General features: G+C 48.1%; 2 protein-coding genes across 2 annotated transcripts; both read right to left on the bottom strand.

The window, feature by feature from the left end:
- Positions 1-4447: 4447 nt before the first annotated feature.
- LOC101107001 (olfactory receptor 2S2-like) lies at positions 4448-5431 on the bottom strand. The gene has a single exon (XM_004022809.5). It carries the CDS (start codon positions 5429-5431, stop codon positions 4448-4450), a length of 984 nt encoding a protein of 327 aa, XP_004022858.4.
- Positions 5432-20288: 14857 nt separating this feature from the next.
- On the bottom strand, positions 20289-21272 carry LOC101119025 (olfactory receptor 13C7-like). Its single transcript, XM_004022796.5, has one exon. The coding sequence runs from the start codon at positions 21270-21272 to the stop codon at positions 20289-20291; it is 984 nt and encodes a 327-aa protein (XP_004022845.4).
- Positions 21273-23033: the final 1761 nt, after the last annotated feature.

The raw sequence follows: 23033 nt of genomic DNA, 5'->3' as shown, positions 1-23033 counted from the left end.
AACCTGCACTCATGAAAGGTTGTTGTTATACTTTAGTTGCTAAGTTGTGTCTGACTCTTATGGGACCCATGGACTGTAGCCCACCAGGCTACTCTGTCCATGGGATTTCCTACACAGAAATACTGGATTGAGTTGCTGCTTCCTTCTCCAGGGGATCTTCCCAATGCAGGGATCGAATCTGTGTCTCCTGCACTGGCAGGCGGGTTCTTCACCACTGAACCAGCGGGGAAGGTTAAGGAAAGTGAATTGCTGTACGAGGTGAGGCCTGGAGACTTGTGACAGATGTGAAGTCAGGGGTTTAGCTGGTTGTGTGAGTTTCTGCAGGTCCCCTTTTCTGTTTCCCTTCCCATGCCATTCTCTTTCCTTCACAAGAAACAATGACAACTTGACACAGCTCAGGGACTAAAGAACAGCTTTAAATAACACAGCAGCAGTTGCAAATTTTCCCATTATACTATGATTTGTCTCTTGGAATATTTTTTAAAGAGCACAGATCAAAATAAAATATTGGAAAATTGTCACCACTTATTCTCCAGGTGCTCAGGACTGGGGCTGTCTTGCCACCCTGTGGATGCCCCAAACAAGCTCTCTCCAGTCCTCCCACCTCCTCCAACCTGCTTGTCTCATCTTGCCCATCTCTCAGAGTGTCTCTCACGGTGATGCAATATCCACCCAAATAACCCAGAAGTTCAAGCACCAAACCAAAAAGTCTCCTCCTTCCTCAGCCATCTCTGCCATCAGCCCAATGTCCCCAGGAGGTCTCAGCTCCACGTTCTCTGCCTGACCGCCCACCTGGGTCAGGCTCCATGGGTGCTTCCTCACTTCCTGCCCTTGGGCATGGGCCCTTCTCCTCTGTGCTCTATCTGGAGCTACGTGATCTTCCATTTCTCAGAAACAATACTATCTTTTAAGTTCAAAGTCATGTTCATTTTAGAAGTATTGAGCAATGTTGGAAAGAATAATTAAGAAAATGGTATTTATCTGTAATCGCATCTCCCAGAGGAAATAACTGTCAGTGAATATTTTGTCCTATTTTTCTAGGATTTTCTATATACATATGTATTCATATATCCTAAGAAAAATACCTTTAAACTTAGGATTATACTGAGTATAAAGTTACATGTACTACCTTTTTCTGTTAATTACAGCATGAGCATTTCAAATTATCAAATATTCTTCAAAAAGTAAGATTTCTAATGGCTGTGTCACAGTCTATCATTGGGCTCCATCAGGATTTATTTAAACATTCCTCTATGGTTGCCCTTTAAGAGTTACCAATTTTTGTTACCACAAACAACTCTATGATTAACATCCATATATATGCTTTACATAAATCTTTGCACCTCTAGTAATTTTCTCAAAGTAATTCCTAGAAGTAAAGGTGTTATGTCAAAAGGTATGAAATTTAAAATGTCTTGATTCATACCCGTAATTTAAATAGCTGGGATTCAGGACACCGTTAGCTGAGCACAGAAAGCCCTGAAGAGGGAGACAGAACTGAGACAGACCCCACTTAGGAAGGAGGGATCAGAAGGGGCTTTCTGGAAGGGGGGTGGGGTGGAGGCATTGAGTGAGGATTGAATGGGTTCTCATGATGCTACAATGCTGGGGGACTGGTCTCTATGGTCCCATGTCCATATTGCATTCCTCACCTGTGATTTCCATCACCCCAACTGATCCCCAGCCGCTAAAGCTCTCAGAACTCTAGCATAGTGCCCAGCCCGGTGTGTGATAAGTGTCTAATATATGTTACCTAATGATCCAGAGGTGTTTGGACGTAAGAGGCAACAGCAAGGGGGAGACAGAGGGGCAGGAAAGACTGATATTCGTGGGGAACTGTGTCTGGAAGGTGTCTGTGGGTAGAGTGGGGTGGAGATAAGCAGCCAGTGATGAGGCTGGGCAGGTAGATGGGATCTGGCTTTTATCCTAGGGGAGATGAGCAATGGTGACATTTGAGGGATTTAAGCAGATGAGTAGTAATATTGGATTGGTGTGGTTTTTTGTTTTCTTTTCTCAGACAGGTTTCTTTCTTTTCTTTTTTTTTTTTAGTTAGTGTAGGGGATGGATTTTAGAGTCTGGCACAGCTGTTGCACGATCTGAGAGAGACAGGAGGTGACAGTGGCATCAGAGTAAGGAGAGGAGTGACCAGGAGCAGCTGTCAGGTGGCCGCTCTGGGCTGTGGTGACCTATTGGATGTGTGGGGTGGTGAGCGTGAGATATATATGCCTCTGATGACTGCCCGGTTTCTGGCTGGGTGACTTAGGGAGTGTTGCTGCTGTTCCCTGAGAGGGTGACAGAACTTTGGGAGCAGAGGGATGAGTTCAGCTGTGGGTAGTTTAAGTGTGAGGTGCCTTTGGGGTTCCTGAAGGGAAGGGCCAGCTGGAAGACCTTGCTGGGAGAGCAACTGAACCAGGTCTGGAACCCTGGTCTCCTGGCTCCCCACACGGTGGTTCTTTGCTGTCTCCTGACTTGTTTCGGTGACTTCCTGGAAAGCGGGAGATACTTCTGCTCCCCACTCGTGTCTGTCCACACGTTCAGACTAAGCCCCTGAGTGCCTGGAGCAGCACAGGATCCAGTCCCCAGGTGTGACATGTGACGGCTTCTGAGTGACAGTTCAGTTCAGTTCAGTAACGCTCTATCAGGAAAGCTCATGGGACCTGAGGAAACAGGTCCCCACAGAGTCCTGCCCTTGAGACGCCCATGATATGTTGTGAAATATCATGGGTGCAAAGGAGACAGGGACAGATACCAAGGGAAAGGTTCCAACAAAGTGCTGTGGGACGCAAAAGAGAGAACCCCTTTAAAAGGCCAGGAAAGGCTATGTCAGAAAGATGGTGTCTAAGCTGCTTGAAAAAAGTCCCAGGTCTCCCCAGAGAACAGCACGAGCAACAAACCAGGATGGGACACAGTATGGACACTAGTGAGGGGTCGACTGTGTGCAGAGGTGAATGGGGTGTCGGGCTGACAGGGTGCAGAGCCGGTGAATCAGCCAGGATCTGGTCGAAGTAGCAGGACCAGTGTGAGCGATGTAAGGCTTTGTTGTGGAGAACAGAGCTGTCATTTGTGGGAGCTGTAGGAGAAGCCTGTGCCACGCTCAGCCTCTGTGCTTGGTGTCGGGTCTGAAGCTGCTCTCGGGTGGTGTGAAGGGGCAGGTGAGGACAGACCAGCGCCCAGGAGGACACGCTGGAACCCGTGTCTGTCCCTCACTGTCTTGGACTCAGGGACACTGGTGACCCGCAGGAGGAGCCGGCACTCTCTGCATTGGAGCTCCCTTCGTTCGGGCCTCAGAGCAGCTGCAGGTGGCCTGGCAGGAGCCAGAGGGGCTGCACTGGCAGCAAGTGAGGGCTCCACCACCTCAGCATGGCCTTGCCTCCACCTTCTCATCCCTTCCAGATTCTCTCGTGCTCAACCTGAATGCAGAACCTGAGAGGAAAACTCTTGGAGGGCCGGTTGAAACCTAGCTGGATACTCCAGTCCAGAGTCACACAAGCCAGGTAACCAGTGCTCCCTGGGGTGATTAACCTGGAAGCAGCCAGTGAAGCAGAGCTGGCCAGAGAATGGAAGCTCTAGAAATCTCCAGTAGCTCCTGGGGTGACTGTAGGTTAGTGGCATTGTCACCAGCCTCTTCAGGAATTCCTCATTCCTCCCCCTCTTTCCAGATGTGGGGTAGGTGGGCATCCCCAACCCTTGGTGTCAGCGCTGGCCTGTACCTCACATTGGGCAATGAAGTGGAAGTGGAAGTAAGAGGCCATTTCTGAGTGGAAGCTGCAGGAATCCACACAGGCTCTGTCATCTTCTCTTCTTCTTTTGCCATTTCACCAGCAGTGTGCCATATGGCAGATGCTTTGTCATCTGAGGCCCAAAGGATGAAAAAGATGAAGTAGATCCCCCATCCATCTCTGATGGACCTGGAGAGTGAGCAAGAAAATGAACCTTTGTATTTTTAAGCCTCTGCAGTTATGAAGTTACGCCACAGAATATCTAGTTCCCCAGGTGGCGCTAGTGGTAAAGAATCCCCCTGCCAATACAGGAGACATAGGAGACCCTGGTTTGATACCTGGGTCAGGAAGATCCTCTGGAGGAGGACACAGAAACCCACGTGAGTATTCCTGGCAGGAGAATGCCATGGACAAAGCCTGGCAGGCTAGAGTCCATAGGTTCCCAAAGATTTGGACAGGACTAAAGCGACTCCCCATGGATGGAGGAGCCTGGTGGGCTGCAGTCCATGGGGTCGCTAAGAGTCGGGCACGACTGAGGGACTTCACTTTCACTTTCATGCATTGGAGAAGGAAATGGCAACCCACTCCAGTATTCTTGCCTGGAGAATCCCAGGGACGGAAGAGGCTAGTGGGGTGCCATCTATGGGGTCACACAGAGTCGGACACGACTGAAGCGACTTAGCAGCAGTAGCAAAGCGACTCAGCACACACACACCTGCCTGATGGACTTAGAGAACAACAGGAAAGTGGGCCATCTTCCTGGAGAGGAGATCTCCCCTCAGCAGAGCTATGGCGGCAGCTTTCACCTCTGCATTCCTCAGGCTGTAGATGATGGGGTTCAATGAGGGGGTCACGATCCCGTAGAACAATGCAATAAGCTTATCCAAGTTGAGTTCCTTGGCTTTGGGCTTGAAGTACATGAAGGAGAGAGTTCCATAGAAAATCACCACCACTGTGAGGTGGGCAGAGCAGGTAGAGAAGGCTTTGTGCCGGCCGGCAGCAGAGGGCACCCTCAGGATGGCAGTGAGGATGAACACATAGGACAGGAAGATGAGCAGCAGTGGGGCCAGAGTCAGGACAGCTGCAGACACCACTGTTAGCAGCGTGTTGAGAGAGATGTCCCCACAGGCTAGTTTCAGCACTGCTAAGATCTCACAGAAGAAGTGGTTGATGATATTGTGGCCACAGAAGGGGAGGCTCCAGGTGAGATTGGAATGGAGAAGGGAGTTGGCAAAGCCTGCTCCCCAGCTCAGCGCAGCCATCCACATGCTCGTGTGCCAGCTCATGAGCTCTGAGTAGCGAAGCGGCTGGCAGATGGCCACGTATCGGTCACACGCCATCATGGCCAAGAGCACGCACTCCGTGGAGCCCAGCGCCAGGGTCAGGTACATCTGCAGGGCACAGCCAGGGAAGGAGATGGTGCTTTGAGTTTCCAGGAAGTTGACCAGCATGAGAGGCACGAAGGAGGATGTGCCACAGATGTCCATGAGGGCGAGGTTGCTGAGGAAGAAGTAAATGGGGGTGTGCAGGTGGGGGTCCAGCACGTTCAGCCAGATGAGGAGGGCGTTCCCCAGCACATTCACAGAGTAGATGCCCAGGCAGAGCACAAACAGCACCATCTCTAGGTTGTGGTGGTCGTGTAGCCCCAGCAGGACAAACTCTGTCACGATCGTCTGGTTTGCCCCATTCATCTCACTCTCCATCCATCTCATTCTCCCTCTTTTCCCATCTGCACCACGAAGATGTTGGATTAAGCACCAGTGGGCCTGGGAGCCAAGCAACGTGGATGTGTTACCTGGGGTGAGTCAGCCCTGCCTCTGGAACTAGTTTCACCATCAGTACAATGAGAGAGTGGACTTCAGGTCCGCAAGTCAGCCCCCTCAGTTCTGTCATTCTGGTGTAACTTTCATGAGATGGGGTCCATTCTAATCTCCTAAGCTTTTCTCTCTTCTCCCCAGGCTGACCTAGGGGAGACAAGAGAATAAATTCATGTTTCTCGAGCTCTTTTTGAATCTGCAGTGTTCTTGGCTTTCAAGAGGAAGCACGTTTTCTAGGTTAGGACTTCTCATGGCTAATGACTCTAGTAGGATTTCAGATTCATTCACTCATTGAGGATTTGTTGAGTGTCTACCTTGTGCTGGGTGTTGTTTAGGTGCTGGGCTATAGCAGTAAGAAAACTACGTGGACCAAAACACGCCACATTTGTAATAAGTGTTGCTCCTCTTTCTCAAATTAAGGTGGATGAGCTTGGGAAGGCAGGTGGGTGATGAGTGATGGTCACCTCATTCCTTTGGGCATGAAGGGTGAACATTTCTACGGCATAGGTTGTACAAGCCTTATTCAGGTGTCTCTCCTTAAGATCAGAGACCATGCATTGATTTTTAAAAGCGTATATAAGAACATATGTATCCCAGTAGAGCCATTGGTCAAAACATTTAATCCTGGTCCTAAAGGCAAAGTGAGTCTCCTCTTGGCCTCCGTTTTTAGAATAAATGATGTTGACAATAATATTTCACAGGAGGGAAAGGCAGGTTCTAATCTGGCAGAGATGTCCTGGGTCATTGACCAGCTCTATAAAGGGAAGGTGGAAAGCGGCCACAGTCTTTGCCCAGGAGCCTCCATGGCTCTTCTGAGCTGGTCTCAGCCCCCTGGGAAATGCCAGTGTCTGGAGGGAGCCAAGTGTCAAGTGTCAGATGAAAGCTGTCTTGTGGCCCATGTGATGCCTGTTCCAGGGGAGGAATGGGAACTGATAAAGTGAATCTTAACCTTTCAGAAGATATAATTACTCTTCTTTCTTCCCCTTCACACCTAGATGATTAAGGCCGGTGTCCTGTGAAAACATTAAAGCCCGGTCTCTCCTTCAGGACTGGCTATATTCCTGAATTCTCCTTCTAGAATGTATCTATCAAATAATATAGGCCAGTGGGCCCACCCTTTTCTGAATAAATCATGCCTTTTCCCAGAGCTACATCTTTGCACATGAAGTTTCCTTTTGAAAGCATGTCCTTCCTTGCTTCCCCATTATGGAGTCTCCTCCTCCTCTTCAGAACCCAGTTCATCTCTCTTCCTCTCCCACCTGCCCCCTGCAGAGTTACCTGCTCCCTTCTTCCTCCCACAGCCCTTGGCCATCCTCCCTGTTCCTATGCTGCACACCTGTCTCCTCTGCCACTCCGGAGAGCAGATCTGTCTGTCTACCTCCCTCCTGCGTTTCATAAAGAGAGTGCTGCCAATGGCATTCCCACAACAGATAGTCAACACACGATTCAAAAACCCATTGTTGACATAGAAAACCCTAAAGATAGTATCAGAAAATTACTAGAGCCTATCAGTGAATTTAGCAAAGTTTCAGGATATACAATCAATACAGAAATCACTTGCATTTCTATATACTAACATGGAACATGTTGGTATGGAACAACAGACTGGTTCCAAATAGGAAAAGGAGTATGTCAAGGCTGTATATTGTCACCCTGGGTATTTAACTTATATGCAGAGTACATCTTGAGAAATACTGGACTGGAAGAAACACAAGCTGGAATCAAGATTGCCGGAAGAAATATCAATAACCTCAGATATGCAGATGACACCACCCTTATGGCAGAAAGTGAAGAGGAGCTGAAAAGCCTCTTGATGAAAGTGAAAGAGGAGAGTGAAAAAGTTGGCTTAAAGCTCAACATTCAGAAAACGAAGATCATGGCATCTGGTCCCATCACTTCATGGGAAATAGATGGGAAACAGTGGAAACAGTGTCAGACTTTATTTTGGGGGGCTCCAAAATCACTGCAGATGGTGACTGCAGCCATGAAATTAAAAGACGCTTACTCCTTGGAAGGAAAGTTATGACCAACCTAGATAGCATATTCAAAAGCAGGGACATTACTTTGCCGACTAAGGTCCGTCTAGTCAAGGCTATGGTTTATCCAGTGGTCATGTATGGATGTGAGAGTTGGACTGTGAAGAAGGCTGAGCGCCATAGAATTGATGTTTTTGAACTGTGGTGTTGGAGAAGACTCTTGAGAGTCCCTTGGACTGCAAGGAGATCCAACCAGTCCATCCTTTAGGAGATCAGTTCTGGGTGTTCTTTGGAGGGAATGATGCTGAAGCTGAAACTCCAGTACTTTGGCCACCTCATGCGAAGAGTTGACTCATTGGAAAAGACTCTGATGCTGGGAGGGATTGGGGGCAGTAGGAGAAAGGGATGACTGAGGATGAGATGGCTGGATGGCATCACGGACTCAATGGACATGAGTCTGATTGAACTCTGGGAGATGGTGATGGACAGGGAGGCCTGGCGTGCTGCGATTCATGGGGTCGCAAAGAGTCGGACACGACTGAGCAACTGAACTGATGCTGATACTGATATATTAGCAATGAAAAATCGGAAAGAGAAATTAAGGAATCAATCCCATTCACCACAGTAAGTAAAAGAATTAAATATCTAGGTATAAACTTACCTAAGGAGAGGAAAGAACTGTACACAGAAAATTATAAGACACTGATGAAAGAAATCAAAGATGACGTGGACAGATGGAGAGATAGTCCATGTTCCTGGGTAGGAAGAATCAATATTTTGAAAATTACAATACTACCAAATGCAATCTACGGATTCAGTGTGATCCCTGTCAAATTACCAATAGCATTTTTCATAGAACTAGAACAAAAAATCTCACAATTCATATGGAAACACAAAAGACCCCAAATAGCCAAAGCAGTCTTGAGGAAGAAGCTTGGAGCAGGAGGAATCAAGCTTCCTGGCTTCATATTATACTACAAAGCTACGATCATCAAGACAGTATGATACTGGCACAAAATCAGAAATATAGACCAATGGAACAAGATAGAAAGCCCAGAAATAAACCCATGCACCTATGGGTACCTTATTTTTGACAAAGGAGGCAAGAATATACAATGGAGCAAAGACAGCCTCTTCATTAATTGGTGCTGGGAAAACTGGACAGCTACATGTAAAAGAATGAAATTAGAATACTTCCTAACACCATACACAATGATAAACTCAAAATGGATTAAAGATCTAAATATAAGACCAGAAACTATAAAACTCTTAGAGGAAAACACAGGCAGAACACTCGATGACATAAATCAAAGCAAGATCCTCTATGACCCACCTCCTAGAGTAACAGAAATGAAAACAAAAGTAAACAAGTGAACTTGATTAAACTTGAAAGCTTTTGCACAGCAAAGGAAACTATAAGCAAGGTGAAAAGACAACACTCAGAATGTGAGGAAATGATAGCAAATGAAACAACCGATAAAGGATTAATTTCCAAAATATACAAGCCATGCATACAACTCAATACCAGGAAAACAAACAACCCAATCAAAAAGTGATAAAAAGACTAAACAGACATTTCTCCAAAGAAGACATACAGATGGCTAACAAACACATCAAAAGATGCTCAACATTGCTCATTATTAGAGAAATGCAAATCAAAACTACAATGAGATATCAGCCCATACCGGTCAAAATGGCCATCATCAAAAAGGCTACAAACAACAAATCTAGAGAGGGTGTGGAGAAGAGGGAATGCTCTTGCACTGTTGGTGGGAATGTAAATTGATACAGCCACTATGGAAAATGGTAAGAAGATTCCTTAAAAAACTAGGAATAGTACCACCAAATGACCCAACAATCCCACTCTTAGGCATATACCCTGAGGAAACCAAAACTGAAAAAGACACACGTATCCCATTGATCACTGCAGCACTATTTACAATAGCTAGAAGATGGAAGCAACCTAGATGTCCATCGACAGACGAATGGATAAAGAAGTTGTGGTACACATACACAAAGGAATATTCAGTTCAGTTCAGTTCAGTCCCTCAGTCGTGTCTGACTCTTTGCGACCCCAAGAACCGCAGCATGCCAGGCCTTCCTGTCCATCACCAACTACCGGAGTTTTACCCAAACTCATGTCCATTGAGCTGGTGATGCCATCCAACCATCTCATCCTCTGTCATCCCCTTCTCCTCCTGCCCTCAATCTTTCCCAGCATCAGGGTTTTTTCAAATGAGTCAGCTCTTTGCATCAGGTGGCCAAAGTACTGGAGTTTCAGCTTCAATATCAGTCCTTCCAAAGAACATGTTACTTAGCCATAAAAAGGAATGCATTTGAGTCAGTCCTAATGAGGTGGGTGAACCTTGAACCTATTATACAGAGTGAAGGAAGTCAGAAAGAGAAAGATAAATATCATATTCTAACACATATATACGGAATCTAGAAAATGGTACTGAAGAATTTATGTACAGAGCAGCAGTAGAGAAACAGACAGAGAGAATAGACGTATGGACATGGGGAGAGGGGAGGAGAGGGTGAGATGTATGGAGAGAGTAACATGGAAACTTACATAACCATGTGTAAAATAGATGCCTAACAGGAATTTGCTGTATGGCTCAGAAAACTCAAGCAGGAGCTGTGTATCAACCTAGAGGGATGGGATGGGGAGGGTGATGGGAGGGAGGTTCAAAAAGGAGGAGATATATGCATACCTATATCTGATTCATGTCGAGGTTTGACGGAAAACAACAAAATTCTGTAAAGCAATTATCCTTCAATAAAAAAATACTTTAAAAAAAACCATCATTGCATGACAGCTTCATCACCAGCCTAACTGTGTGATGTTGACCAAGTCACTAGACCTTTGAGACTCAATTTCATTTGAAAAAAGGGGATTCTGTGTAGTGCAGATGAGACTCACAGAGAAAAAGGCTGCTGATCCACCCAGCAGCAAGGCTCCATCAGAGATTGCACCTTCAGCTATTGACACCTGCTGAACCTGTGCTCCCTGCCTCCAGGACAAGAGCTCCAGCATCTGCCATGACCCTCTCTCTCCCTAGAGGCAATGCTGATTTTCCTTCCTCCAGCCTAAATCAGCATGATTGTTAAGGGAGTTTATGAAACATACAAGGGTAGTTGTTTAATCTGGGTCAATCATTGACCATAAATCTTATCCATATAAACATTAAATGTAGGAATCCTCCTGCCGAAGTCTGGCAAAAAAGGTGAAGAACTGCCTGAGTACAATGGCTCATTCATCCACACATCCAGCAAATTATTATTGAGCACCGCCTATGCGCTGGGTGCTGGGAGCACAGCAGAGGCAAATAGGGCCTTCTGCCCTTGCACTGTTTATAGTCATCCCCTTGTCCCTTGGGGACCTTGGTCATATCCCTTCCTCTCTCTGGGCTTTAGAAACCTCTAGATTCTCTTTGAGTCTAGGATGTAAAGACAAAATAAAGCCTGAGGTCTGGGAAGCAGAAGTTAAAAGGGTGCCTAGGTCATGACTTTATGTGGCTGGCTTGATTAATCCTGCTGCTTAAGTTAAGATTCAATTATAAGAACTTGGTCTTTGTTGGTGTGTTGCTGCAAAAAGAACTGGTAACCTCCAACAGTGACCCCGGATACAGGAATGGGGAGTGTTTTTAGGGAGATAAAAGGCAGGATACCACCTGACTCTGCTTTTTCTTCAACACCCTCGTCTCCATCAGGGAGACTAGGTGGGAATGGCATGGACATCGGAGGCCTTTGTCATCCGGCCGTGGCCTGTGCCTACCCTCACCTGCTACACATCCCGTTGTGGTGGCCTACTCCAGCCTCAGCAGACCACTGCCCGCTGGTGGACAAACCCCATAGGCTCCTGTTCCCTCCCTCTTCTCATGCTTTCCTCAGGCCGGAGCACCTTTCTCTCCGACCCATCTTCCAAGGCTCAGCTCACACCCACCTCCTCTGTGGGGTCACCTTCTCAGACGTCTCCTCAGCACTGACCATCCTGACAACGTGATGCTCACAGCTGTTAGCACGATTAATTTGTTGTGTGTGTGTGTCATTCTCTCTCACACTCTGAGCTGCAGAAATCACAGGGCTGTGTGCAATTTATCCCCAACCCCTCCAGCACTGTTCACAGGAGCTGCCATTTGAGATGGTGCTTTCCTTCTGCTAAAATCCTGATCCCAGATTTCCTACCTTGAAATCACCCTCGTTCCCTTTTCCCCCATGCACACACAGGATGTGACTACAGGGACGAGAGATTTGGGGGTTCCATTTTCTCCATGCAAGAACAGCTGCTCTCTCTCAAGAGCTAAATGAGGACACAGGTGGGTTTCCTTGCAATTTAAGCATCTGCTGCTGCTGCTGCTCCTAAGTCGCTTCAGTCGTGTCCGACTCTGTGCGACCCCATAGACGGCAGCCCTCCAGTCTCCTCCATCCATGGGATTTTCCAGGCAAGAACACTGGAGTGGGTTGCCATTTCCTTCTCCAATGCATGAAAGTGGAAAGTGAAAATTGAAAGTGAAGTCGCTCAGCGACCCCATGGACTGCAGCCTACCAGGCTCCTCCGTCCATGGGATTTTCCAGGCAAGAATACTGGAGTGGGATGCCATTGCCTTCTCCATTAAGCATCTGATCAGAACATTTTGATGGAAATCAGGAACAGCCCATGAAGCTGTAGGCTTGTGACCTCAAAGAAATAAGGCTGTGTCTAGAAAACACCATGCTGCCCGGTTACTGCCAGCTTGGAAAGGCAACATGGGCTCAGGCTGGTGCTACAGACAGCAACTGTAGTTCTCTTGGTCCATCAATTAAGATGAACTGAGTTTTGGCTATTTGCAAAATGGATAACCAACAAGGACATACTGCACAACACATGGAACTCTACCCAGTGTTATGTGCCAGTCTGGATGGTGGGGGTGGGGGTAGGTGGCGAATGGGTCCATGTGTCTGTATGACTCAGTCCCTTCCCTGTTCACCTGAAACTACCTCAATATTGTTCATCAGCTATACCCCAGTACAGAATAAAAAGCTTAAAGTTTAAAATAAAAAAGATCTTACAGTGAGAAAAAAAAAAGATGAGCAGTCTTGATGCAGTAACACACAGCCTCTCGATTTAATGCCTTACCAGGACAGAGGTTTAGTTCTCACCCTACGTGTGCTGGTCCTACTGCTCCTAAGTCGCTTCAGTCGTGTCCGACTAAGTGTGACCCCATAGACAGCAACCCACCAGGCTCCCCCGTCCCTGGGATTCTCCAGGCAAGTAGATTGCAGGTTTTCAGGGGACTCTGTTCCAGGTTAGGTCTCTCATCCTCAGAGACCCTGGCTCCACCCTCTGGGACATCACTAGTTCTTACAGCTGGAGAAGAACCCAGCAGAGCGTCTCACACTGACAGGTCATGCTCTGACTCAGAAGCGAGAGGTGTCCCATCTGTCCACAGCCTGCTGCCCTGTGTAATCCTCTGCATGCCCAGAGGCGGAGCACCAGACATGCTGCAGAGCATTTTGGTGCAGTGGTGTTTTGCAGTAGACTCAGGAAACCACTCTAGCTTCTGTCTGACAGGTCTCTCATTCCATCATGCCTTGGGAAATCAGGTTTACAGAGTGATAGGAGACTGAGTGTCTCTGAGAATCACTGTCTAATTCTCTCCTCAGTTTTACTCCTCCTGAGAGGCAGGGTGATGCCATGGAAGAAGCCCCAGGCTGAGAGTGAGGGATCCAGGTTTGATTCTTGCCCTTGTTCCCTTTCTTCTGCACAACCTTGGTTGAGTTTCTCCTTGTGTGAAGTGGAGCCATTCACTATGTGACCTCTGGTACTCTGTACCATCATCAAAACATTCCCTCACCTTTGTAGCAACTTCCAACCCAGGTAAATATTTTGTCAATTTCATTGGCTGGTAATCCTAGTTTGAAATATTTCATTCTTATTTTAAGCTTCAGAAATGATTTTAAAGGAAGGTGAGTGGCACAAGAAGAAGCTCCTGTTACAATGTCCCAGAAGTGCCTGCATCTGGATTCCCGCGTCTCTCCTCCTCACTATGATGGCAGAGGTCGTGAGTGTGGGCTTTGGAGTCAGACCGCTAAGCCCAAGTCTGAGACCTGCCACTTGCTAATGGCTTTCTCAGCCTAGGCCTCCTTACCTGTAGAAATAAGAGTAGCATTTCCTTATGGGATGATTTTGAGGATCCAGTGAAAGGTCTTAGCACAGAGCTTGGCACAGGGTGAATATTCAGTAAGTGGCAACTGATATTATTAATATTATTATGTTCCCTTCTCCAAGCAGATATCCTGGTTTCAGTAAGTTTAAAAAAGATTTCATGAGAATAGTCAACATGCTAGATGGATTCTCCTTGCCTCCTACCTGTTGTCCAATGACATTAGTGCAGGCAGGTAGCTGAGCTGCTGCCAGGTGAGGTGACCTGAGGCTTGGGAGAGCAGGGTGAGGGAGTGCTGAGTTCATTACCAGAAGACACACTGTGCTGGGGTGGGCAGGATCGAGGCCCCGAGCCCCTGAGGCCCAGCCTCCTGGTCCCCTGCCACGTAGCCATCTCTCCTGCTCCCTGCCCTCGAGGACCTCGCAGTCCCTGCCCAATTTAAAGTTCAGACTCTGCAATGACACAAGTTTGCAGACTTGGCATGATGGGGCTTCAGAGACCCAAGGTTCCCTGTGCTGCCCCCGAAGGGCCTGGCTGGGTGAGGTGGGTAGAGGAGAGACCCTGGACAGGAATCTGAAGACTGGGTCTCACTCCAGTCCTGCCCCCTGGACCTGAGGCTCGAGGGCTGTGACTCTGTGGCCTCGGCCTGGGTGTCCTGGGTGTCTCCTGGCAAGAGTGCTGTGGGGACCTGCACTCATGAAAGGTTAAGGACAGTGAACTGCTGTAGGGGGTGCAGCGCTAGACACTTGTTGGGGATGTGAAGTCAGGGACTGAGGGGGTGGGTGAGTTTCTGCGGGTCCCCTTTCCTTTTTCCCTTCCTGTGCCATTCTCTTTCCTTCTCATGGAACAATGATAACTTGACTCAGCTCAGGGCTTAAAGAGCAGCCTTAAGTACCACTGCAGCAATTGCAAACTTCCCATTTACTATGATTTTTCTCTTGTATTTTTTTTTATTTTTTTGTCAAAACACAGGTCAAATAAAATCTTAGCATTCGTCACCACTTATTTTCCAGCTGCTCAGGACCAGGCCCATCTTGGCACCCCATGGATGCCCACAAACATCCAAACGAGCTCTTGACAGCACTCCCTCACCCTCCAGCCTACTTCTCTTATCTTCCCAGTCTCTCAGGGTGTCTCTCAGGGTAGAGCACTATCCACCCAAATAACCCAGAAGCCTGTCACGGCCCTACAGTCCCCTTCTCCCTCAGCCACCTCTGCCATCAGTTGACTGTCCCCAAGGTTTCTCAGCTCCACCCTCTTTGCCTGACTGCCCACCTGGGTCAGGCCCCATCTGTGCTTCCTCACTTCCTGCCCTTGGGCGGGGCCTTTCTACTCTGTGCTCTATCTAAAGCCACATGATATTCCATTTCTCAAAGATAATATTTTTAAAAATTCAAAATAATGTTCATTTTAGAAGTATTGACCATTATTGGAAAGAATAATCAAGAAAAGAGTATTTTTTTCTGTAATCCCATCTCCCAGAGAATCAACTGTTGGCTAATGTTTTCTAATGTTTCCATAAGAAAAATACCTTTAAAAACTTGGATTATACTGAATACAAACTTATTTGTTCTGTTTTTTTTTCTGTTAATTATAGTGTGAGCATTTAAAATCATCAAATATTCTTCAAAAGATAAGATATCTAATGGCTGTGTCACCATCTATCACTGGGCTCCATCAGGATTTATTTAAACATTCTGCTATGATTGTGCTTGAAGAGTTTTACAATTTATTTTTTTTAGCCACAAATAACCCTCAGATTAATACCCATATATAAATATTTACACCTCTAGTAATTTTCTCAGAGTAATTCCTAGAAATAGGGGTTGGGTGAGAAGGTTTGATATTTTGAAATCTCTTGATTCATCAGTTCAGTTCAGTCATTCAGTTGTGTCTGACTCTTTGCCACCCCATGAATCGCAGCACACCAGGCCTCCCTGTCCATCACCAACTCCCAGAGTTCACTCGCACTCGCGTCCATCGAGACAGTGATGCCATCCAGCCATCTCATCCTCGGTCGTCCCCTTCTCCTCCTGCCCCCAATTCCTCCCAGCATCAAAGTCTTTTCCAATGAGTCAACTCTTCACATGAGGTGGCCAAAGTACTGGAGTTTCAGCTTTAGCATTATTCCTTCCAAAGAAATCCCAGGGCTGATCTCCTTCAGGATGGACAGATTGAGTCTCCTTGCAGTCCAAGAGACTCTCAAGAGTCTTCTCCAACAGCATACTTCAAATACATTAATTCTATGGCGCTCAGGCTTCTTCACAGTCCAACTCTCACAACCATACATGACCACAGGAAAAACCATAGCCTTGACTAGACGGACCTCAGTCGGTAAAGTAATATCTCTGCTTTTGAATATGTTATCTTGGTACCCATAACTTAAATAGCTGGGATTCAGGACACAGTCAGCAGAGCACAGAAGGCCCTGAAGAAGGAGACAGAGCTGAGACAGACCCCGCCCAGGAAGGAGGGATCAGAGGGGCTTTCGGGAAGGGGGTGGGTGTGGGCACCGGGTGAGGACTGAGTGAATTCCCGTAATGCCATGATGCTGGGGAGGTGGTCTCTCTGGCCCTAGTGTGCATACTGCACTCCTCACCTGAGGTTTGCATCATCCCATCTGGTCCCCAGCCAGTAAAGCCCTGAGAACCCAGCATAGTGCCCAGGATGGTGTGTGATAAGTGTCCAGTGTAAGTTAGCTAAAGGGCCAGAGGTGTCTGGACATGAGAGGCAACAGCAAGGGGGAGACAGAGGCGCAGGAAGGGGCATGATGTTCATGGGGAAACTGGGACTAGTTCCATGTGTCTGGAATGGGTGTGCGGATGGAGTGTGGTGGAAATAAGCAAGCAGTGATGAGGTTGGGTCAGTAGAGGGGATCTGGGTTTTATCCTAGGGGAGATGAGCAAAGGTGACATTGGAGAGATTTAAGCAGGTGAGTAGTATGATCAGATTGGTGTGATTTTTTTGTTTTCTTTTTTTTCAGACAGGTTTTTGTTTGTTTGTTTGTTTTTAGTTAGTGCAGAGGATGGATTTTAGAGTCTGGCACAGCTGTTGCACTATCTGAGAGAGAGAGAAGGTGATGGTGGTATCAGAGAAAGGAGACAACTGACCAGGAGTGGCTGTGAGGTGGCCGCTCTGGGCCCTGGTGATGGACTGAATGTGTAGGGTGGTGAGTGTGAGATATATACGCCTCTGATGACTGCCCGGTTTCTGGCTGGTGACTTGGGGAGTGTTGGTGCTGTTCCCTGAGAGGGTTACAGACCTTTGGGGGCAGAGGGATGAGTTCAGCTGTGGGCACTTTAAGCGTGATGTGCCTTTTGTGTTCCTGGAGGGGAAGGGCCAGCAGGAAGACCTTGCCGGCGAGAGCAGCTGATCCAGGTCTGGAACCCTGGTCTCCTGGCTCCAGAAATGGTGGTCCTTGGCTGTCTCCTGACTTGTTTCAGTGACTTCCTAGAAGGCAGGGCTGTGGCCACAAGATACTTCTGCTCCTCACTTGTGTCTGTCCACATGTTCAGACTAAGCCCCTGACTGCCTGGAGCAGCACAGGATCAGGTCCCCAGGTGTGACATGTGAGGGCTTCTGAGTGACAGTTCAGTTCAGTTCAGTTCAGTTCAGTTCAGTTTCTCAGTCGTGTCCAACTGTTGTGACCCCATGGACTGTGGCAGGCCAGGCTTCCCCACCCAACACTAACTCCCAGAGCTCACTCAAACTCATGTCCACTGAGTTGGTGATGCCATCCAACCATCTCATCCTCTGTCTTCCCCTTCTCCTCCTGCCTCCAACCTTTCCCAGCAGCAGTGTCTTTTCCAATGAGTCAGTTCTTCGCATCAGGTGGCCAAAATATTGGAGCTTCAGGTTCAGTATCAGTTCTTCCAATGAATATTCAGGATTGATTGCCTTTAGGATTGATTCGTTTGAACTCCTTGCTGTCCAAGGGACTCGCAAGAGTCTTCTCCAACACCACAGTTCAAAAGCATCAATTCTTCGTTGCTCAACTTTCTTTATGGCACAACTCTCACATCCATACATGACTACTGGAAAAACCACAGCTTTGACTAGACAGACCTTTGTTGGCAAAGTAATGTGTCTGCTTTTTAATATGCTGTCTAGGCTTGTCATAATTTTTCTTCCAAGTAGCAAAGTATCTTTTAATTTCATGGCTGTGTCACCATATACAGTGATTTTTGGAGCCCAAGAAAATAGTCTGTCACTGTTTCCATTGTTTCCTCGTTTGTTTGCCATGAAGTAATTGGATTGGATGCCATGATCTTTGTTTTTTGAATGTTGAGTTTTAAACTAGCTTTTTCACTCTCCTCTTTCACCATCAAGAGGCTCTTTAGTTCCTCTTCAATTTCTGCCAATAGGGTGGTGTCATCTCTGTATTTGAGTGATAGTTCAATAACCAGTTGGGAAAGCTCTGTGGAGCTGTAGAGAAAAGCCTCTAAAGAGTCCTGCCCTCGAGGCACCCACATTGTTATGAAATATTGTGGACACAAAGCAGAAGAGCATCAGTTCAGTTCAGTCACTCAGTCGTGTCCGACTCTTTGTGACCCCATGGACTGCAGCATGCCAGGCCTCCCTGTTCATCATCAAGTCCTGGAGTTTACTCAAACTCATGCCCATTGAGTTGGTGACACCATCCAACAATTTCATCCTCTGTTGTCCCCTTCTCCTTCCGCCTTCAATCTTTCCCAGCATCAGGGTCTTTTCAAATGTCAGTTCTTTGTATGAGGTGGCCAAAGTATTGGAGTTTCAGCTTCAACATCAGTCAGAAGGGCTTTGTTACCAAACAAAAGGTTCCAACAAAGTGTGGTGGGATACAAAGGAGACAGCCCCTTTAAAGGGCTAGGAAAGGCTGTGTTCAAGTGATGGTGTCTAAAGTGACTTGAAAAAAAAATCCCAGATCTCCCCAGAGAACAGCATGGACAACATACAGAGGTGTGGGGAGTACAGACAGTGTAGAGAGGGGTTGGTGGTGCGCAGGGGTGAGTAGAACATGGGACTCACAAATTGGGAGCTGTTTTCTGGAGGCCCGAGGACTCAGCTGAAGAATGTGGTCTTCCTGCTCTGATAATGGGGAGCAAACATAGGTTCTTGGGTGGTGAATCAGCCAGGATCTGGCCAAAGTAGCAGGACCAGTGTGAGTGATGTGAGGCTTTGTTGTGGAGAACAGAGCTGTCATTTGTGGCAGCTGTAAGAGTATCAGTGCCATGCTCGGCCTCTGCGCTTGGTGTCGGGTCTGAATCTGCTCTCGGGTGGTGTGAAGGCGCAGGTGAGGACAGACCAGGGCACAGGAGGACACGCTGGAACCCGTGTCTGGCCCTCACTGTCTTGGACTCAGGGACACTGGTGACCCGCAGGAGGAGCTGGCACTCTCTGCATTGGAGCTCCCTTCGCTCGGGCCTCAGAGCAGCTGCAGGTGGCCTGGCAGGAGCCAGAGGGGCTGCACTGACAGCAAGTGAGGGCTCCACCACCTCAGCGTGGCCTTGCCTCTGCCTTCCCATCCCTTCCAGATTCTCTCGTGCTCAACCCGAACCCAGATCCTGAGAGCAAAGAAAGCTCTTGGAGAGCCGGTTGAAACCTAGCTGGATACTCCAGTCCAGAGTCACACAAGCCAGGTAACCAGTGCTCCCTGGGGTGATTAATCTGGAAGCAGCCAGTGAGGCAGAGCTGGCCAGAGAATGGAAGCTCTAGAAATCTCTAGTAGCTCCTGGGGAGACTGTAGGGTAGTGGCGTTGTCACCAGGCTCTCCAGGAATTCCTTAGTCTTACCCCTCCCTCCAGAAGTGGCGTAGGTGGGCATCCCCAACCCTTGGTGTCTGCTCTGGCCAGTGCCTTGAATGATTGGCCAAGGAGGTGGAAGTGGAAGGAAGAGGTCATTTCTGAGTAGAAGCTGCAGGAATCCACACAAGCTTTGTCATCTGCTCTTCTTTTGCCATTTCACCAGCAGTGTGCCATATGGCAGATGCTTTATTATTTTGAGGCCCACAGGATGAAAAAGATGAAGTAGACTGTCCCCCGCCCCCCCGATCCAATCTCGGATGGAACTGGAGAGTGAGCAAGAAAAAGAACCTTTGTGTTTTCAAGCCTTTGCAGTTATGAAGTCACGCCACAGTATAACTAGCTCCCCAGGTGGCGCTAGCGGTAAAGAATCCCCCTGCCAATACAGGAGACATAAGAGGTCCTGGTTTGATATCTGGGTCTGGAAGATCCCCTGGGGGAGGACTTGGCAACCCACTTGAGTATTCTCGCCTGAAGAATGCCATGGACAAAGAACTCTGGCAGGCTAGAGTCCATAGGTTCCCAAAGATTTGGACAGGACTAAAGTGACTTAACACCCCACTCCAGTACTTTTGCCTGGACAATCGCATGGATGGAGGAGCCTTGTAGGCTGCAGTCCATGGGGTCACTAGAGTCGGACAGGACTGAGCGACTTCACTTTCACTTTTCACTTTTATGCATTGGAGAAGGAAATGGCAACCCACTCCAGTGTTCTTGCCTGGAGAATCCCAGGAACAGGGAAGCCTGGTGGGCTGCTGTCTATTGGGTCACACAGAGTCGGGCACGACTGAAGTGACTTAGCGGCAGCAGCAACAAAGCGACTCAGCACACACACACCTGCCTGACGGACTTAGAGAACAACAGGAAAGCGGGCCATCTTCCTGGAGAGGAGATCTCCCCTCAGCAGAGCTATGGTGGCAGCTTTCACCTCTGCATTCCTCAGACTGTAGATGATGGGGTTCAGCGAGGGGACCATGACCCCGTAGAACAATGCAAGAAGCTTATCCAAGTAGAGGTCCTTGGCCTTGGGCTTGAAGTACATGAAGGAGATGGTCCCATAGAAAATCACCACCACTGTGAGGTGGGCAGAGCAGGTAGAGAAGGCTTTGTGCCGGCTGGCAGCAAAGGGCACCCTCAGGATGGCAGTGAGGATGAACACATAGGACAGGAAGATGATGAGCAGTGGGGGCAGTGTCACGACAGCTGCAGACACCATTAATAGCAGTGCATTGAGAGAGATGTCCCCACAGGCTAGTTTCAGCACCGCCAAGATCTCACAGAAGAAGTGGTTGATGATATTGTGGCCACAGAAGGGGAGGCTCCAGGTGAGAATGGATTGGAGAAGGGAGTTGGCAAAGCCTGCCCCCCAGCTCAGCACCGCCATCCACATGCTCATGTGCCAGCTCATGAGCTCTGAGTAGCGAAGCGGCTGGCAGATGGCCACGTATCGGTCACACGCCATCATGGCCAAGAGCACGCACTCCGTGGAGCCCAGCGCCAGGGTCAGGTACATCTGCAGGGCACAGCCAGGGAAGGAGATGGTGCTTTGGGTTTCTAGGAAGTTGGCCAGCATGAGAGGCACGAAGGAGGATGTGCCACAGATGTCCATGAGGGCGAGGTTGCTGAGGAAGAAGTACATGGGGGTGTGCAGGCGGGGGTCCAGCACGTTCAGCCCGATGAGGAGGGCGTTCCCCAGCACATTCACAGAGTAGATGCCCAGGCAGAGCACAAACAGCACCATCTCTAGGTTGTGGTGGTCGTGTAGCCCCAGCAGGACAAACTCTGTCACGATCGTCTGGTTTGCCCCATTCATCTCACTCTCCATCCATCTCATTCTCCCTCTTTTCCCATCTGCACCACGAAGATGTTGGATTAAGCACCAGTGGGCCTGGGAGCCAAGCAACGTGGATGTGTTACCTGGGGTGAGTCAGCCCTGCCTCTGGAACTCAGTTTCACCATCAGTACAATGAGAGAGTGGACTTCAGGTCTGCAAGCCAGCCCCCTCAGTTCTGTCGTTCCGGGGTAAATTTCATGAGATGGGGTCCATTCTAATCTGCTAGGCCCTTCTCTGTTCTCCCCCAGCTGTCCTAAGGGAGAGAAGAGAATAAATTCTTGTTTCTCAAGCTCCTTTTGAATCTGCAGTGTACTTGGCTATTAAGAGGAAGCACATTTTCTAGGTTATGACTTCATGTGGCTGAATGATGCCCATAGGATTTCAGATTCATTCACTCACTGAGGATTTGTTGAGTGCCTACCCTGTGCAGGGTGTTTCGTTGCTGGGCTATAGCAGTAAGAAAACTGCGTGGACAAAAACATGCCACATTTGTAACAAGTGTTGCTCCTCTTTCTCAAATTAAGTGGGATGAGCTTGGGAACGCAGGTGGGTGATGAGTGATGGTCACCCCATTCCTTTGGGCATAAAGGTTGAACATTTCTACCACATAGGATGTACAAGCCTTATTCAGGTGTCTCTCCTTAAGATCAGAGACCATGCATTGATTTTAAAAGAGTATATAAGAACATATGTATCCCAGTAGAGCCATTGGTCAAAACATTTAATCCTGGTCCTAAAGGCAAAGTGAGTCTCCTCTTGGCCTCCGTTTTTAGAATAAATGATGTTGATAATAATATTTCACAGGAGGGAAAGGCAGGTTCTAATCTGGCAGAGGTGTCCTGGGTCATTGACCAGCTCTATAAAGGGAAGGTGGAAAGCAGCCACAGTCTTTGCCCAGGAGCCTCCATGGCTCTTCTGAGCTGGTCTCAGCCCCCTGGGAAATGCCAGCGTCTGGAGTGAGCCAAGTGTCAAGTGTCAAATGGAGAGCTGTCTTGTGGCCCAGATGACCCCCTGTTCTTAGGGATAAATAGGAGCTGATAGTGAACTTTAACTTGTCAGAAGATCAAATCACCCCTCCCTCCATCTCTTCACTCCTAGATTGACGTGAGGCCAGTGTCCTATGACAACGTTAGAGTCCTCTCTGTCCTTCAGCAATGGTTCCCTCCCTCTCTCTTCCTGTAGAATTGCATCTATTGTTCATATCAGCCAGTGAGCTTTCTCTTTCTAAATAAACCATGTCTTTCCCCAGAGCTGTAAGTTTGCCCAAGAAGTTTCCCTTGAAGGCTTGTCCTCCCTCTCTTCCCCACTAGGGGGATGCTTCTTCTCCTCTGCAGAGCCCAGCTCCTCTCTCCTCTCCTGCCTGCCCCCTGCACAGTTGCCTGCTCCCTTCTTCATCCCACAGCCCTTGGCCATCCTTTCTATTCTTGTGCTGCACACCTGTCTCCTCTGTCACACCGGATAGCAGACTCTGTCTACTTCCTCCAGGCACCTCATACTGCAAATGCTTCCAAGGCCAGTCAGTCAACAGATAGTTCAAAAACCCAGCACTGCATAACAGCTTCATAACTAAGGATAGCTCTGCAATATTGACCAAGTCACTTGGCCCATGAGACTCAATTTCCTTTTGAAAAGTGGGGATTCTGTGTAGTCCAGATGAGACTCACACAATAAAGTACCAGTAAATTGCCTAGCGGCAAGGCTTCAGGTCAGAGACTGCGCCTTCAACCATTGCACCTGCTGGATCTGTGCTCCCCTCCTCCC

This window comes from Ovis aries, chromosome 2, assembly GCF_016772045.2.
Source record: "Ovis aries strain OAR_USU_Benz2616 breed Rambouillet chromosome 2, ARS-UI_Ramb_v3.0, whole genome shotgun sequence".
Lineage (NCBI taxonomy): Eukaryota > Metazoa > Chordata > Mammalia > Artiodactyla > Bovidae > Ovis > Ovis aries.
This window is presented reverse-complemented; position numbering and strand designations above follow the sequence as displayed.